This window comes from Pleuronectes platessa, chromosome 13 (genome assembly GCF_947347685.1).
Source record: "Pleuronectes platessa chromosome 13, fPlePla1.1, whole genome shotgun sequence".
NCBI lineage: Eukaryota > Metazoa > Chordata > Actinopteri > Pleuronectiformes > Pleuronectidae > Pleuronectes > Pleuronectes platessa.
The window spans coordinates 2,952,674-2,971,765 of record NC_070638.1 but is presented as its reverse complement, the minus strand read 5'-3'; the positions used below and the strand labels follow the sequence as shown (position 1 = coordinate 2,971,765).

The 19,092-nt window shown below is 44.6% G+C and overlaps 1 protein-coding gene across 1 annotated transcript in view; it reads left to right on the top strand.

Moving 5' to 3' along the window:
- The window catches only part of zeb1a (zinc finger E-box binding homeobox 1a), a 48,780-nt gene that overhangs the window by 20,588 nt on the left and 9,100 nt on the right, over window positions 1–19,092 (top strand). Inside the window, exons 2-4 of the mRNA XM_053438561.1 lie at window positions 10,859–11,080; window positions 17,666–17,821; window positions 18,589–18,791. Coding sequence (XP_053294536.1) covers window positions 10,859–11,080; window positions 17,666–17,821; window positions 18,589–18,791 — 581 coding nt within the window. The remainder of the gene's footprint in view (window positions 1–10,858; window positions 11,081–17,665; window positions 17,822–18,588; window positions 18,792–19,092) is intronic.

Here is a 19,092-nt window from a genome sequence, read left to right as displayed (position 1 = left end):
TCTGATTCAGAGACAGAAAAAAAATAAAACAGGGTCAGTCCAGCTCCGGTTAATCTCTTCTTCTTGGCGTGGCAGCCTGGAGACGACACACACAAACACACACACACACACACACACACACACACACACACACACACACACACACACACACATGCACGTATCTCTTTGAGCTATTCTGCCTGACTTCAGGTCTTGCCCTCGAACCTGTCCTCCATCTAAGCCTTCAGACTCAGAAGGCTATTAAAGAGATATTTCACCAGAACCCGGCCTCTTGTTCCCCGGGCTCTTCTTCCAGCCGCAGGGGGGGGCGGGTCAGGCGGGCGTCCCTGTGATTAGCCTGCTGGCCTCTCTCTCTCCTGCAGGTGACTGATGTTTCACCATCGGCTGCAGTGTTTGTTCCTAAATCGTATTTTGAAGGGGTCCTGGGATTTAAATACATTAGTGATAAGAGCGGGGGGGCGGCGCAGTCATACTCTGCTTCTCTGACTCAGTGTGTGTGTCATCAGAGCCTGTGTGTGTCCATGCTGCTGCTGATCAACCAATCAAATTGTGTTTTGTAAAGCCCAGATTCACAAATCCCCGTTTGTCTCTTAGGGTTTAAGACGGTGAAGAGCTTCTTCTGTTCTTATCCCTCAACAAGAGGAAGGAAAAAATCCACCAGAACAAAACCTTTAACAGGGAAACGTAGAAACCTAAGATGAAACCTCCATAATGGAAAACTGAGTCAAGGATTTATATATCGGTATATATGTCGGTAATGGAAGATATCATGCTTCAATCTAAACATTTTCTAGCTGCTCTTTGTTTGTGTTGTTAAAAAACATCACATCCGGGTTGATCCTTGAAACTGAAAGCAGTTTCCTTTCTGCTTTCAAACCTGTTAAATTAACTCTTTACTCTCAGAAGCTTCATGTATTGATGGTTTTAGTTTCTTTCCTAATGATTCATTGAGACAGACTCATGCTTTGTGTAACTTGTTTGTTAATATCTCATTAGTTCTGACCTTGTGAGTGTTTGCCTGCCGCTCCACTCTGATCAGGGACTTAATTGAGGAGCCGGAGATAAGACCCAGTGAGTTGAGTGTACAAACAGTAACTGTACACAATAAATCATGCAGGATAGATTACTGTACAAAAGCCTTTAATCCAGAGGTAGAGCTGGTATGGATGGTCTTTTGGCAGAGAAGATAAGTGTGTGTGTGTTTGTTTGTGTGTGTGTATATTTGTTTGTATGTGTGTGTGTGTTTGTGTGTGCACCAGATGCGGCAGATTAATGCATGTACTGTATTAAATTAAACATAAGATAGGGCATGAGCTCTCCTCTGCAGCAGCTGCGGTGAGGGAAACGCCCCTGCCACACAGGTTGCATGAGTGCGGACGTGTGTGTGTGTGTGTGTTTTTTTTTGGAGAGCTGGAGTGTGTGAGAATGAAGAGTGAGAGAGTGTGTGTGTTTGTATGTGTGTGTGTGTGTGTGAGAGAGAGAGAGTGGGAGGCAGTTTGTGAGTGAGTATGACAGTGCAGGTTATGTGATTGACTGTCTGCCTCGCTCATCTCTCACACACCTCTCATGCACTCTTACCCACGTTGCACAAACACACACATAAAACACACACACACACACACACACGCACGCACACACACACATGCACACACAGTGACGGGCTGCGGGCTGCTGAGTGCTCGCTCTGAAGTGAGCACTTCTGTTTGCATTTAAAAGAACTGGACCGGCAGCAGGGGAGTTTCCAGCTGCTGATATTACTAATGCTCCTCTCGTTTCCTCGAGGTGAATCAGAAGTGAGCAGGTGACGAGCGAGAGAGGAATCGATCCATCAGACCTGAAAACACTCACAGACCTGACGCCGCGGCTCCGAGACTCTCTCTCTCTGAGTCGCACCTTCCACGTGTCAGGTGGTTTCCTGTCACTGGGAGCTGATGGAAACAGTGAAACACCTTTTTAGTGATACTGGGGCTGGAGCAGGAACCAGTGTGATGTGGTGGAGGAATCTGCACTGGAGCTGATACTGAGCTCAATATGCAAATAAAATATATATCTATAAATATATGAATCTAAATCTAAATGAGCAGATCAATGCTGCATTTTAGTTCAGTAAGTTGTTCTGTTGTGCAAAGCTGTGCACGTCTCTTTATAATTCAGTTAAATCTACTGAGTGGTAGAAAGCGACAGAAGAGCTGAGCGGGTGAGAGGGGAAGACGGGAGGAGGGACAGAACAAAGGTAAACAGGAAGTGACCACCGCCCCCGACCCCCGACTTCCCCATATGTCATTTCCTGTATGTGTACATCTGCTCACTCGTTCAATTCGTTCATGTGATCTTTTTTCACCGAGATGTAGAATACCTCCCTCCTGTGTGAGTGAGTGTGTGTGTGTGTGTGTGAGGAGAGCGAGAGAGAGAGAGAGAGAGAGAGAGAGAGAGAGAGAGAGAGAGAGAGAGATGTGACATGTTACATTGCACATGACGGACTGGGATGCATTGATATGTAGGTCAAAGCTGTGTTTATACTTCATTTGTGTGTGTGTGTGCGTGTGTGCGTGTGTGTGTGTGTGTGTGTGTGTGTGTGTGTATATGTGTGTGGGAGGAAACTCCTAATAGCACCGTGTTAGTGTGTGACCCATTTGTTGGCAGAGAGAGTTAAATCCTGCTGATCAAGCAGTTGTCACACACACAAACAGTGGATTGAGTAAATGTGTGTGTGTCTGTGTGTGTGTGTGTGTGTGTGTGTCTGTGTGTTGTCAGGTTTAAGCCAGTGTGGCAGGGCGACGTTAAAGATGCATCAGTTTTTACAAACACAGGCTCAGTGGGACGCTTTTTTTATGGAACTCCTTTCACGGCTTCCTTTGTCTTGCGTCCGCCCCCGTCCCGTCCCGTCCCCCCCCCCCCCCCCCCCCTGCGGGGTCAGAGGTCAGAGTGCAGGTTGCCTGCAGAGAAATGCCCTGGAACTGGCAGCAGCAACAACTTAAGACTGTTCAGTGGAAAACATTTAACAGTTAAGGCTTTGTAGAGATGTTCTAACACCATTCTCTCTCCCCCCCCCCCATCCCCGGATACCGAGTACTGATCCAACACGAGTGCATTTGAAAATAACAACTTAAAAAGCGTATTTTATTATATATAATATTTAAAATGCTGTGTTGCTGTCATTGCTTTATAGCATTTAGCTAGGCTTGTAACTGGTATCACTAGTTTCCTCCCTCGAAACTGAAGTTTTACATGAGGTACAAAGCATTTTAGCGATATTTGGCTAATGCTAAACTACCGGAAATCACTTCTTCTTCTTCTTCTTGTCTCTTAAAACAGCACTTACTGCTGTTTTGGAGTCACAAAGAAGAAACTGTACCTTTAAAGACGTGGTGTCAGATCAGTTCATAGATTTACGTGCTCGGTGATGCCTGACCGGAGCACCTGAGTTGTTTCCAATGCTGGTTCTGGAACATCTCTTTTGACATTTTTAGTCTAGACCTCCGCAGAATGTCTGGATCTGGACCTTCACCTAAGTTTGTCTTTCAAACGGATTCACAACACCACAGAGATGAGGGCCTGGCGCTGCAGAGATTCTTTAGTTTACATCATCAACACCTCTTATCAGCACCAGCTCTCTTGCAGAGTTTTTACGAGGGGACAGGCCCGAGAAGACAATCTCTGGAGCCTCTCCCTCAGATGTCACAAGCAGCCCCTCCAGAGAAGGTCTGGAGATCCTCCGGAGTTCAGTGCAGGTCTGAGAGCAGCTAAAGGCTCCGTCTGCATTATTTTAAGATTAGAATTTTATCTTATGGAAAGAGAAAACAAGAATAAATAAATGAGAGTTACATCCTGAGGCCCTTACTTTAAGGAGACTAATGAGACAGAAGGATTTTTATAGAAGGCTCTCGCCCTCCAGCAGCTTCAGTGCAAACCTCCTCACCCATTACACTTTATATGAGTCACTGAAGAACTCCAGTTGATTAGACGTCTGATTTGATTGCAGAGGTGCAGCAGTTTTTCCAGGCAGCTATAACAGGCCTGAGATCAGAGCTGAGAATATTATGTAATCCCCCTGTGCACCGCCACCCCCTGTTGAAAATGAATCATCACACACACACACACACATACACACACACACACAAATACAGAGTGTACCCGTGTGCACATCATAAACCTGATGCATATTCTCAGTCACACACACACACACTGTGCTGCTGGTTTAGTTAACACACATCGATCACACCTCACTTCTCACTCACACTCATGCGCTCACACTCTGTCAGTAGTTTCTCAGGTGGTCGTCCTCTGAGTCACGGCCACTTGCAGCAGATATCGGAGCTTCGGGGAAATGATGTCAGCCACAGTGTTGTTCCGTCACCTGTGAAGTTTATAACATCTCTGCAAAGTTTGAGAATGATGTAAAAGTCTGAATGTCTGAAGTCTGAAAATGATAGTGACTATTAAAGATATGACTCATGTTAAATGTCCCCTGTGAGAATGGAATATACCCCCTCGTTGTTTCTCTTCTCCCCCTGATATGGAAATTAGATATAGTTAGTGGTTGAGTGGTCTCTGTTTGGTTGTTTGTTTGTTAGTTGCTTAGTTTGTTGTCACCTGGATTACGCAAAAAACTGCTGAAGGGATTTCCACGAAGCTAAGATAGAAACCATTACACAAAGGGGCGGATCCAGGACAAAGGGGCGGATCCAGGACTTCCTTTAAACCTGCAGCGTTTTGGACATATTGTACAAACCACCACGAGGGCCCATCTGTCCCTTTAAATGAATATGCAGAATTTTCCCCATCGAGATCCACGAGTTATTCCCTAAGAATTTGATGAAAATTTCAAAAAAAAAACATCTGCCAGTTCCTCTATCTCTAGTTTCTACATGCGCTTTAAACCACTTCCTCCAGTTTGAGGGCAGAGGCCGATGCGGCGCACTGATAACAGCCCAGCGCAGTTTCACCTGAGCAGTAACAGAATCCTCCTGGTTTCCAACACGACATGTTAGACCCTGCGCTGTCTCTCGAATTACTGAAGGAGCTTTATCCTCAGATGAATGTGATTACTTCTATCGAGAGGCTGATGAATCCGAGTGTACGCTCTCTCATCAAGTCTCTCATAATCAGGTACACGGCCACGTTAAGGACAATATGCTCTTATCTCTCAGGGTCGCAGCCCCAGTGCAGGTCTCACTGGGCTTCCGGTGATTCTGTTGTTCCCACTGGGAGGGAGGGAGGGAGGGAGAAAGAGAGAGAGAGAGAGAGAGAGAGAGAGAGAGAGAGGGCTGATGGGGTCTGATTGAGCACCTGAGCAGGAAGCAGCTGGAAGGCCTTGATTACTCTGGACACACACACACACACACACACACACACACAAAGACACACACACACACACACCCATGTTGAATTATAAGACATTATATATAGAGATTGTTGGTGCTGTAGTGTTGAGGTGGGAATGGAAACACGGAGCGTCGTGCCAGGGAGCCGAGCGACCACACCTCTCCTCTCCCGTCTGGGAGGATGACGCAGCCGCGCTCTCACCTCGTGAGGTCGACTTTTAACAGACACCTCAGGAACATGACTCAGAGCTGGATTAACATTTTACAGTCCTGTCCTGTAGTCGTTTTTTCACCTGGATTTCAAAGGTGAAAGGTCATTCAGTGTGACCTTAAACCAAAAAACACAAAGTTCAGTCAACAATCGCGAGAGTTTCTTGGGGTCAGCAGCTTAAGTTGTTTTGTTCGGTGCTGTTTCAGGTTAAAAACCAGCTGAGAACAATAGTTCAGACCTGGTTACCCTCACCAGGAAAGGAAGAGAGGTGTCAACAGTCTCTTTGCAACAGGAAGCAGTAGAATTTATGGGAAATGTCTGTTTTTGATTTGTGGTTGTGCTGCTAAATCTCAATCGCTTTGGCCATAACATGCAAAAAGAAAAAGAGTAAAACTTATTCCTTAAGATTCCCCACAGCCAGAGATAATCTACTACTTTATTCATTTTTTCTCAACATACCAAAACTCTTTTTTGCCAATAAACTAATACATTTATAGAAAAATTGTTGCACGAGCAGCAACGTTTTTATTTCAACTGTAACTTCAGTTGTTTAATGGTGGAAATGTCAAATAGATGATGATGTCATTGTTTAAGATGGATTCTTAAATTATCAAGGCAAAATAAAACTAAAAAAAATTTGGGTAAAGATCAATTATTAATGAAGATAATCTTGGTTTTCTAAAAAAGACGACTTTATTTCTATAGAATTTGTTCCACAACATTAGCTTGTTATCGAAAATGTGTGACTGTCCCTTTAAGAGGGCCGACTGTGTGCAGCTGCTCAGCATGTTAAAGTCTGGTCACATCGAGTAGCAGACAGACAGCTATAGTGATGTACACACACACACACACACACACACACATGCGCGCGCACACACACAACCACCCACCCACACACACACACAGTGGGGTAATTGTCTGTTAGGGGCTTGGCAGAGGTCCCATCCTGCACAGCTGCCCTGGGCCACTACACACACACAGACACACACACACACACACACACACACACACACTGACAGACAGACAGACACACAAACAGACTCATGGCCATGTCACACACTCTGATGTTTTACTCACACATCTTTCTTTAGGACTTTTCAATAGTGAGTCATAAAGAAAAGGAGTTGAGTCATTTTCATTCAGGTTCAGTTTAATGAGCTTTGTTCAGCTGCCGGAGTTCATCATCACGTCTTTAATTAATGACGTGATGAGCTACTCACGTGTTAGTGGTTGTCACTGTTCAATTTGAGAAATATGACATTATTGATGTGTCTACTAGAGCCCGACCTATATGGATTTTCGGGGCAGATCTCAATACCAATACTAGGTAGTAAACATGACCGATATCGTTATATCGGCCGATAAACAAATCAAAATAACATTTGATTCCTGAGATGTCGTTATTCAATCTTTATGACAAACAAATAAACAACGAATACCACAAACTATATTATAAATAACTATAAATAAAAAGAAAACAACAATATAACCAAGCATATAGAACTTAAATGAAGTTCTGACCTTTCATCTAGCGCCACCATGAGGTCGGCATTATGTTGATATATTGACATTGAGGCCTGAAAAACCCTTTTGATCATAAATACTTCATTTATGACCCAGTACCTGTACATTTTATATAATTTCCCATCACTTTGTGTTAAGCCCTCAGCAGCTGTTAGCCTGCAGCTAACCTGGAAGACACTGTACTTGCCCAACATCACTATGTTAGCATCTTCACTATGAGCTCATCTGTTAGCATTTAGCTCATGTAGCTGATGAAGTCGTGGGGATGAAGGCCGACATGATCCTGATGTAGTTTGTGCTGTATCTGCAGACGGTCTATTTTTAACCAGCGCACACACTCAGGCTTCCTGCGCCTCTTCCCACTGCAGAGCGGGTGACCTCTGACCCACATCCTCCGCCGTGTGGTCCAGTCAGGGTTGTGTTGTTGTGTGTCAGACGCACATGACTTCCTGCTGCAGGCTCACGTGTCCTGATGCGGGTCGGGCTCACTGATGCCGACGCTGAAGAAGTCAGATGCTCCGGCTGCTCGCTCGGTGAACTGCTGCCGTAACTGTTGGTAGAAGTTATTTATTTCGTTGAGTGTTAACTGGGACGCCACTGGGACCAGTGGAGTTGACGCAGCTGTTTTACAGGGCAGATGTCGCTGTGTTATTATAATTAGTTTTTAATTTCCTCAATAGACGATTGATAGATCCACTGCGGTCTGGATGTGATGAATTCAACCCTGTGACTCGTTGCTCTCTCGCCCTCACGTCTCAGTTCTGTCTGATTCACTCAATAATTAAGTAAATAAAAAGCCGGTGTAGAAGTCCAGGCCACGGTTTGTTGTGTGTCACTACTCACTCGCTCTTTGCTAAACCAGCTCGGTGTCGAGAGGATACACAACATTTATCTCCAGTGATTTCTCCACAGAGTTAAGTTTTTAAAGTAATAAACATGAGTTCAGACTCGGAGTAATAACGAAGGGGCCTGTTATGAAACAGATTGTTAATCAGAGCGATGGATGGCAGGAAGGGAGGAATGCCACGGTCTAGACTTCCCTCTTCCTCTCCTCCGTGCAGACCTCCAGATGGAGGATTAACAGCTCACTTGACACTTCGTCTTCATGATGTGGACGGGTCTCTCTCTTTTCTCTCTCTCTCTCTCTCTCTCTCTCTCTCTCTCTCTCTCTGTCTCTCTCTCTCTCTCTCTCTCTCTCTGTCTCTGCAACCTAAACAAACACACACAAGAGAGAGGTTGTTGTGAGACTGTTACATCTCATGTGATGGGAAGCAGTTATCTGCCCTTTCTACCACGCCCCCTGTCTCCGGCTGTGGTAACTGCACTCTGACAATAAGAGGACAGCGAAGCAGGAATGATGAATTTCCGGATTATTCGTCTTCAAGACGTTCTGACTTCAACCTGTTTGTCCTTAAGATGCTTTTTCCTTTTTCCTGAGCATTTTGATCTACTCATCCTCTGAAGAGTGAACAGACTGTGTCAGCTCAGGCTCTCACTCTGTGTCCTCTCCAGTGTTCTGTGTTATCTGGTGCTCAGCTGATTGTTGTTCCCCTCCAGCCAACACTGTTAAGAATAACTCACCAGTGAGCAGCCGGCGGCCTCCGTGGTGTCGAGCTGTTTATCTGAAATTATAGACTTTTTATTATTAGAGCTGCACGGAGAACGGTCTGGTCGTTTTGTGTGAGGGAGGAGAGACACTGGAGCTCATCGTCTGTTGTGGTTATCAAGCTTTATATTTTTGATTGGCAATAAAGATGAAATGATAATTTGTTTGGGATATTTAGTCGAAGAAAACAAGACGTGATGGACGTTTGATCTGTAAATCTAGAACATGATTAGAAGCTTAATCCAGAATTAGAATGTGATTAACTGCAAAACTGTCACTGATAACATCAGTGTTATACCACGTGTAAATGTTGCTGTACTGAGCTGGAAAATAGGCCATGGTGACACAAATAAACACACAAACCCACACGCACACACACACACACACACACAGAGGCAAGAACGGGAAGTGGCGACCAACAAAAGTTGTGTAAACATCATATATTAATCCAATGTCCAAATATGAAATGACAGCACAGAGCAGCTCCTGAATGGATTCACCTCCGACTCCTTTGTTTCGCTCCACTCTGACTCTCCCAGCCTCTTTCATCGATCCAGGGACGCATCGACGCCCCCACCACACACACACGCACACACACACACACACACACACACACACACACACACACACACACACACACACACAGACACACACACACACACACATTTTTATATTCTGAGCCCCACTCATCAGTCTGGAGAATTGACAAGAGTCGTCTCCAGATAGAGCCACATCTTGTCTGAGTGGTGACACAGGATGTGTGTGTGTGTGTGTGTGTGTGTGTGTGTGTGTGTGTGTGTGTGTGTGGGAGGGAGGGGGGGGGGGGTGCATGCTCTGGGTGTGTCTTAGACCTAGGTGGGTCACAATAGGTGTGCGTCACATGGTCTGCAACATGTGCATGCAGGGGTGTGTGAGTGGTTAGCGGCGCTACCTGACACAGCTCCCCGTTTCATACAGACACACACAGCTTGTTATGTGGTTTGGAACCTGTGTGTGTGTGTGTGTGTGTGTGTGTGTGTGTGTGTGTGTGTGTGTGTGTCTGCGTGCACCTGTCACCTGTGAACAAGCAGCCCGGGCTCTCCTGCTCATTAGGCCTCTTCAGCACCTCTGCCAAGACGTACAGCTTCCCTGCAGAGAGCGTACACACGCATGCAGACACACACATGCAGACACACACGTGTTCACTCACACACTCATTTAAGATAACAGACACGAGCACACACATGCTGACTCTGAAAAGGCAATTATCCTACCTACAGCATAGTGCTCATCATCACTTACATCCACATACACCTTGGTCTCTGCCACATCTACAGCTTTCCTGCTACACACACACAGACACACACAGACACACACCTCTTCCTCCGGGCTCATTCACACCAGTCCGGTTGGTCCATTATTCATCCTGAGCTCCCATTGAGAGGCACTAACCCACAGACAAACTCACCGACTGCAGCACAGTGTAGAATAGATTTGCTTTCTGAGGCTGATAAACAAGTGATTATTTCCCCCCCCACGGCTGCGCTGGGCTCAGTTTTATGTCGTCTCCGTGCACATGAGGGGAGAAACAACTGTGTGTAGCTCAGGTCCCAGTGATGGATGTGAGGCGGTGGAGATGATCTCCTGCACAGTGAGCCGGTAACAGCCGATTGGAATCCCCTCACTGCGGCTGGATCACAGGCAGGAGGCGGGAGGAGAAAACATGCAATTCAATATTGAGATATTACACGAGAGGAGCTGTTTCTGTAGAGTTGAATTGATTCAGAGGATTTGTGTGGTTTTTTTTGTCAACACATTTGCCTTTTTTGCATCTTCGCTGAAAACTAGAGTAGAGCACAAACCTCATTCAAGGCCTGATGGTCCCTTTAAAATCCGGGGACAGGAGAATAAGTTCACAGTGTATTCGAATGGATTGTTGAAGTGGACTTGAGCGCCACCTACTGGCCCGACTGTCTCGTTTTTACCGACTGTCGTTGCTTTTGTTTTCATGGCTTGATGGAGATATTCTGTAAAATAAGTTTAAAAACATAAAGTCCTTGATATTGTAGATTTTCTTCGTGGAAATCTGTCCAGTAGTTTTGCATAATCCTGTTAATAGATAACCTTAAGTCCTTGGTGAAGGTAAATTTGAGTTTGTCTGGTTGTAATCTTACATATTTAATAATCTCTCCCTTCTGTTTCTCCTCATTGCAGTGACAGACTTCAACAATGGCTTGGAGGCCAGTTCGGACTCGGACGACGAGGACAAGCTACACATCGTGGAGGAGGAGAGCCTGCAGGAGCCGGAGGCCGCCGCTGCTGCCGCCGCCACCACCACCACCGCCACCGCCGCCATCAAGGTGGAGGTGACCACGCCACAGGACAGCCATGACGCCACCGCAACAGTATTACCCCCCAACGGCTCCTGGAAAGAAGGTGAGAGGCCAGAAAGACAATCACAGCGTCCATTGTGTAGCTAATAACTCACAGCACTCATCTTTGTTCGGTGATCTGATGGATCTCCTGTTTCAGTGGATGATGCTACTGTGGAGAATAATGACCCACTCAGCTGGTATCGAGTGCAGCCGATCCCGGACAGATGCAGGCAGACTCATGTTCTCTGTGTTAACTGTGCATTATTCTGCATTATTGTGCAACAGTCGTACACAAACTCCCTCCCTCTTAATTACATAATGTGCCAGGACACCAACACACACACTGAGCGATCTGCTGCCAGTGTTGTTTGTGTAGAAAAAAGCTCGAGTCAGCTGAACACAATCACAGCTCGGTGCGGGGGGGGGGGGGGGGACACTTTCCAGATCGACGGAGAAGCAAAGAGCGATGAGAAGACAGAGAGGCTGAGCAATAAGAGGATATGAAAGAGTGAAAACGTGAAGGAGGGAAAGTAAACATGTCTGAGGAATAGACACACGCATCAATAATTCTTTAAATAATGTATAATCCCGCCTGCAGCCGTGCAGACGTTTGCCTGCATAATCTGCAGCTCTCACATCCAGTAAAACCTGGATAACTCCCATACCTGCTCTATAAGGTCACGCTTTTAATAATACAGCAGTCTGATCCGGGGTCAGCTCTTTATAGGCCTCATGTGTGTCTGAAATCTGTGTCAACACATTGGACTGGAAACAAAGAACGAGGACGCACCTCCACATCGACCCTGGATTCAGAAATTAAGACCAAATATTCCAGATAAGAAGTGAATCTTTGTCCTGGGTTCCATCAGATATTCCTACACATTGATTTATTCGTGTTGGACTGAGGCACATTGATTTTCCTTTATTCATTATTGCTTTTATTACACAGGTCGGCAATATCACAGATTTCAAACAGCACATAATTGTGATAATGGAATGGTCTGTAAATGTCAGAAATAGTCAAAAATGGTCATTAATAATATCTTTAAGTCCTGATCCATATCTTCTGATGACTTGAGGAAATCTTTACTATTGAGAAGCTGGAAAAATAAACATTTTCTACATATATTCATCAACTCTACATTTTCCTTTCCTCGTCCGTTCCCTTTTGGAGATGGTTTGTTAACTGTGAAATCGGTGAAACCACCTTGTAATGGTTTCCCTCACTAGCTCTACTGGGAGTGTGTGTGTGTGTGTGGCCATGGGGAGTCGACTCAGCTCAAACTGCATCTCGTTTGTCAGGCGGGTTTTATTCTTGTAGATTCACACGCAGCAGGTTCGGTCTTGCAGGATTCTTCCCAGTTGGACCTTGTGTTGGTTCTCAACCAGTCCCACTCTGTCCTTCCTCTGGGCCTTCCTCCTGTCCTGCCCATATATGGTTTGAGGAGTTTCAGCAGCTGCAGGAAGTTCACACAAGAACAGATGTTTTTTGTGGGGAAGCTTTACGTCTTTATGTTGTGTTTTCCTTTTCACCTCCTGACAGCTTCTAAAAGCTCTTTAAAAACTCTCACATCTAAAACCTGCACAGACTTTCTCCGCTATAAGAAAGTTGGGCGGATTAGCTTCTTACCCAGAAACCATGACACAGCTTCACGTATACAATAAAAATAGCACGAGATTTAATAAGAAGAGTGCAAAGCCGAGTTTGCATTCAGCCCCAGAGGTTGATTAGCCTGTGTTTACACCGCTTCACAATGCCCCCCCCCCCCCCCCCCCCCCATAATCCTCGGCTCCCCACAAACAGCTGAGCCCACGCAAACATCTGCCTTCATCTCAGCAGCCGCTCGTTACAGCCAAGCAGGAAATACTAAAACCAGGGAGACTCGCGAGAATGTGACACTCGGAGATATTGCTCTGAAGGCTTGTTCCATTGTTGCTGAATAAAGCCTTACATGGTGTCAGAGCCGGCGCTCGCTCTCCTCCACTTTGTTTTCCTCCCTCTCTCTCCGCTCTCTCTCTCCCTTTCTCCTCCATGTACCTGATGCTTTTCTACACTCGCTGATCCCTTTTCATCTCCCTGTTCTTTTACCTCACTTGCTCTTTTTCTGCACGTGCCTCCCTTCTTCTCCTGTTGTCCTCCAGTATCCCTCTTCAGATACTCAGTGAAAGCCTCTCCTCTGGGTCTGAAGTGATAGCTGCTGCTGCTGCTGCTGCTGCTCAGGATATTATTAGCTGTTAATTATGCACAGAAGCTTTGCTGAGCTTGTTGTTGTTCGGTAAACATTAGCGTCACTTATTCAACTTTTTGTTGGAGAAACTTTCTTCCATAACTTTTTGCAGGCGCTGTTCTCGCGGTGCAGGTCATTCAGCCGCGGCCATTAGAGCCTGATATCAGTGCTACTGGCAGACAAGACAATGCAGAATAGAAAGGGAGAGGAGATATGGATAATGGAGTGATAGATGGTGTTTGGTTTTATAGAAAGAAAACAGCTTTAGACTCCTTATGGACATAGTTACTTAGTTTTGAGATCGCAGTAAACATCTGCCACATACAGCAGAGAAAAGAAAGTTTATTTATTATCTGTATATTGTGTTTTTTGACCCTTGACCTGTAATTTAGGATGACAACTTGAGTGTGTGCTCTAGTGTAACGTAAAGCATTCAGCTGGAGCCTCGTGCTGTGACCTTACCTGCTGTGTTCCACCTGCAGCAGAACTCAGCCTGTTCCCTCCTTTAGAAAAACATTAACGAAACCAGGAAGGAGAAACATTTTCTTTTTCTTTAGAGCGAGAGGAAGAGCTCAAGAGGTTGTGTTGGAGGGAAGTCATGGAAAAGTCATGCAATGCGGTGGAGCCACTCTGGGACCCCTTCAAAGAGTTTGCGTGATATTTTTGGATTGTCTGCGTCTCGCTCCTTCATGTCCTCCTGGTCTGAGGAGAGAGGAGAGCCGCTTGTTCTGGGGGGGGGGGGGGGAGATGAAAGTCTGCTACTCCCCCTGCAGTCTGGGCCGCACTGCAGCTCACATCCATCCTGCCTCATAAATTCACCACGGACTCCCAGTGACAGGTTCTGGCAAGGTAGAGGAGTGCAGTGTGTGTGTGTGTGTGTGTCTGCACAAGTGTGTTCTGTTGTGTGTGTATGTACCAGATTATTTCCTGTTTTCATTCCCTTCTGATAGTCCACATGTGGAGTGTGTGTGTGTGTGTGTGTGTGTGTGTATGTGTGTTGCATGGACCTGGTCGTCATTATTGTGCAGCTCTTTTTGCGAGGCATTAAGTGTAATTGTAGAGTGTGGTGGGAAAATATGCAGAGGTGTATCAGAGGAGAGGAGAGGAGGGAGGAGGAGAGATGGAGGGAAGCAAGTGAAGGAGAGAGAGGGTGGGGGGGGGGGGGCTCCGAAAAACACTGAGGGGCAAGAGAGAATTTTGGGGGAATCGTGAAATACTCATGGAAGAGAAGGAGCGATGATAAAGAAAAGGAGAAGAGGGAGATTTTATTTTTGTGTCAGAGCCATCAACTGTATGATTGTGTTACCTGCACCGTGCACTGTGTATCTTTATTCCTTATATTAGATATAATCTTTGAGCATATCGCAAAACTAGAAGTAGAACTACGTCAGGTGTTGGTTTTTTTTAAACTGCCATCTGAATAAAATGATGAGGTGCTTCAGTTGACTGATAACATCATAGTTTTGCATTGCAGTAATAAATCTGCATGGCAAACTTTATGAAAAAGGCGAATCATCTGTGCATTTACATATTTCTCAGGTTATGTTGCTCCGTAAATGATCAGTGATTTGATTTGCACCTTATATCAGAAGCTACGTGTCACCTGGTGAGCAGCTCCTGCACTGTTCTACTGGGATTGTCATTTATATCACTTGCTGTTGTGTTGTGTGTAGTGTTGTGAGGCTCTGACATTTAAAAGCAGTGATCAAAGTCCACGTTGTCTTCACGTGAAACTGACTCAACACAACTTCAGTTCACTGACGTCTCCGAGTCTCCTCACTGTTCGGTTTTCAAACTCAGCAGCAGAGTGTTTGCCGTGTGGAGAAGAAGAGGCTGAATGTGGACATACCCCCGAGAAAGAATTCAGAGAGACGGAGAGAGAGAAAGAGAAAGACGTGAGCGAGACAAAAGGAAATGTAGAGCTGAGGAGGATATGTGGGTAGAGAGGAGGAGGAGGAGGTGGAGGTGGAGGAGGAGGTGCAGCGAGAGGAAAAAGAGGAGTGAGTAAAGAGGTGGAGAAAGAAGAATGAAAGGTAGACGAGTGGGTCTCTGAGGGGGAAAGAGATATTTGGACAGCTCTTAGATGAGATCATGGGAAGCACAGATCTGTGCGTTAAATGTGAGGCTTAACGGGGCTTGGCCTGGTCCCGCCACTTTACGAGGACACACACACACACACACACACACACACACACACACACACACACACACACACACACACACACACACACACACATACACACACACAGCTGCACCTGTCCCTGACAAGGCTCAGCAGGAGGAGGCGTGGCCTTTGGCAGCGGGTCCGGGCCGATATCCATGGAGACACAGTTTCTACCTCATGGCTTTTTCTCCCACACAGAAAGTGACATTGATCAATTTATCACACGCACGCACACACACACACACACACACACACACACACACACACACACACACACACACACACACACACACACACACACACACACACACTTGATTGTCCTGCTGAATCCATCCAGAACCACTTTAACATGCAAACCAACCCTTTATAGGCTGGTTTCTATTTTACTGTGAACCTCAAACCTGAAACCATATCAGATGATACAGTAAACCTGTAGATGATTGTGTGTTTTCATACTTTCTTATAACTTTGTTGTATTTATACACACGTGTGCTGTTTTTCTTTGTAACTCTCCTATAAGCGTCTGGATGTCTAAGTTCCCTGCAGGATCAATAAAGTATTTATCCATCTATTAAATAAAGAAGCAGCTTGAGAATGCATCAGTCTTTAGTTACACAACACAAACACAAATCTTACTTCCCAAAACAAAGGCTGCGAACTTAACTCGACATTTAATATATTAAAGATTTATGGTTTTGACCTTTTTTTGGTTGTTATTTGTTTGTGACGGGGATTTAAAGTATTTCATAAATCTCGATATAGTCAAACAAACCCACTGATTGTATAAAATGAGAAATGCAGCCGAGCTTTCTATCAAGGCTGGTCTTAAACTCCTCTCCTTTAGATAATAAGCACAAATTCTTCTGTGATCATGCGTGACATCTTCTAAAAAGTGCATTTAAATGTCATACCACCTTAAATATTCAGCCTGTGGTTGCTGCATCTTTAAACATATCCGTCCCTGTGTGTCTCGTACCTGAGGTTAATTTGAACAGAGGACTGTGTTTGGTTTTAATGAGAGGAAGTGTTGTGGAGGACAGACTGTGTCAGTGTTGTACCACTGGTACGTCCCGGGGCCATTTTCCTCTGACGTGCCTCATTAAAATCAGGCCCGTTGGTTTAATTATTCCCGGTGAGGTTCAGTTGGGTTCCAGGGAACCACGTCGTGTCACGTCCACAGAAGAACAGCTGTTCAGGGTGAAGTCAGACGTCGTCTACACTGTTCTATCAGGACATGTCAGCTGCTGCTGGATGTGAACGAGAGTTAAACGTTATGAATTAAGATGATTTTATTCCTGCAGAGCTCGGTGCTGCTTTTATCACAAGATCTTTAAGGTCTTTATTTCAGTGGTATATATTAGTTGGTGTCATTTTGAAACTTGAGCTGCTTTCAGACTTGTTTTGAATTCTGGACATTTCCCTGGAATATACCGATGTGGTCGTATGTGACAACGCAAAAGTCCAAATGAGAGGCTCTGGACATTTGGTGGAACCTTTCCTGCCACCCCCCCTTTTAAAATGTTCAGCGTAGATGATGTTTCTAAATGAAAAACACAAAAGAAAACAAACTTCTCAGGATGAAGAAGAGGTGCAACACGTGTAGAAGAGGCTTTGGTTTCATACAGAACGAGTCCAGGTAGAATCATCAAGCAGAATAATTTAAAGGCTTTTTAGCTGATGTTCTTTTCACCTTTCTAATCTTTGAATTCGAGAAAAATGTTAAATTAAAAACTCCTGAATCCAAATTTGGAGATTTCCCTCTTTTAACTTGACGGATTATCAACAAAATCCAGTGAACCTCCAAGAAAGAGACACAAAATCATAACAATATGATTTTGGGATTTCTTTCTCTCCATTATTTGATTTTAGAAATATATATTGCAGACATTTCTCAGAACTGGAAGTGGGCTGCTCAAGAGGAGCATGACAAGGGATCATTAAGAAGCCCTGCAGCGCTCTCTAGTGGTGATTCTGCAAATCAGAATCACAGTCAAGAAGAGGGTGAAAATACAGAATCATCTCTTCATTCAAAAGGAGGAAAAGTATTTTTATTGTATCTTTGTTATAATCTGATGTAAGGGTTTAATAACAGCCAAATTAAATAAAATATCACATTGTCCACATAATCAGCTGGGTGGATAGTTATTGCCCCAGAAAAGCAAATTGGTCCTTTTTTTAAAAACAGAATCAACCTGTGCTCCTGCTGCTCCGTCTACCTGAAATGATCCTGACCTGTGCTCATGTGTGTTTTCAGTGAAGGAGGAGTATGTGTCCGAGGAGGAGGAAGAGGAGGCAGCGAAGGATGCACTAGTGGAGGAGATCCTCCAGCAGGGAGACACAGCCGTCATCTATCCTGAAGCCCCCGATGACGAGCAGAGTCCGGTGGAGACAGGAGGCGCCGATGAGAACGGTAAGGCTGACTCACATCATGTCATCACTGCTTAAAGATATTAATATGATAACTGTACTGATCACATTAGGAACAGCATCAGGGTGTTTTGGGTTTCACAGTGTTTTGTTTTGAGGATAGGAGACAAGATTTTAAATGTGAAAATAAAACTTTTATATCAGCTTCAGATGTTATAGAAAGAAAATTGGACTCATCAATAAGTTTTATAGTAGAACGGAATAAAATAGAAATAATGACAGAATAAAATCTGACAGCAGTAAAATGTTCTTGCTGTTTTAACATAATGAGGCGTTTATGTTTCTCAAGATTGCTTTATTGTTTAATACTTGAACATTAATTCCCACTAAATTCCACAGGAGATAAATAAAAGAAATATTTCTTTTTGTATATATTATTATGTTCATATAAGTCACAATAAATAAAACTGGTGGTCATTATTTGTGGCAGCCAGTCTCTACAAAAAAGCTTTCCAGTAAATTCTCAAATTTATTTTTAAAGTTTCAAATCCCCTTTCTGCTCTTTAGTATGAAACACAAGAAGCAAAATAGAGATTTGAAAGAAATTGAAAGAGATTATGTAAGACATAGAGATTTGAAAAATATGTAAATGATGTAAACACAGAGCTCTATGTGAATAAACTGGCTGAAGGTAGTGTGAACTTTAGGCATGAAGGCTCCAACACGCAGCTCACAGAGGTTGTATGTTCTGTACGTCACGTGAAGGTCAGAGGTCTTAACCCTTCACTCTCCATCTACCACCTCTTCCAGGCACCCCCAACTCCTTCTCCGCGTTGCACACTTGCCCGTACTGCTCCCGGGGCTACAAGCGCAACGCCTCGCTGAAGGAGCACATCAAGTATCGCCACGAGACCAGCGAGGACAACTACAGCTGCTCCCACTGCAGCTACACCTTCACCTACCGCTCGCAGCTGGAGCGGCACATGAGCCACCACCGAGGCACCAGGGATCATGTAAGACACCAGAGCACCGGACAAAGAGCCGATCAGAGTCCCATCGTGTTTCAATAACTTACTGGAAGTCTTGAATAAAGCTGGTTATTGAATTTTCCACGTTGATATCTATAAACCAGGGTTATTTTAACTCTGTGTGAACTATGAGCATTTATCTAAGGTGTCACGCTCCCTAGCAGGAAATGTCCTCAGGCCATAGTAACGTTAATTAACCAATTTGTTTTTCTCTTTAATGCACATTGATTTATTTTTTTCTAAATTAAACTTCAGTCTTGATATATAAAGGAAAAACAAATGTCTC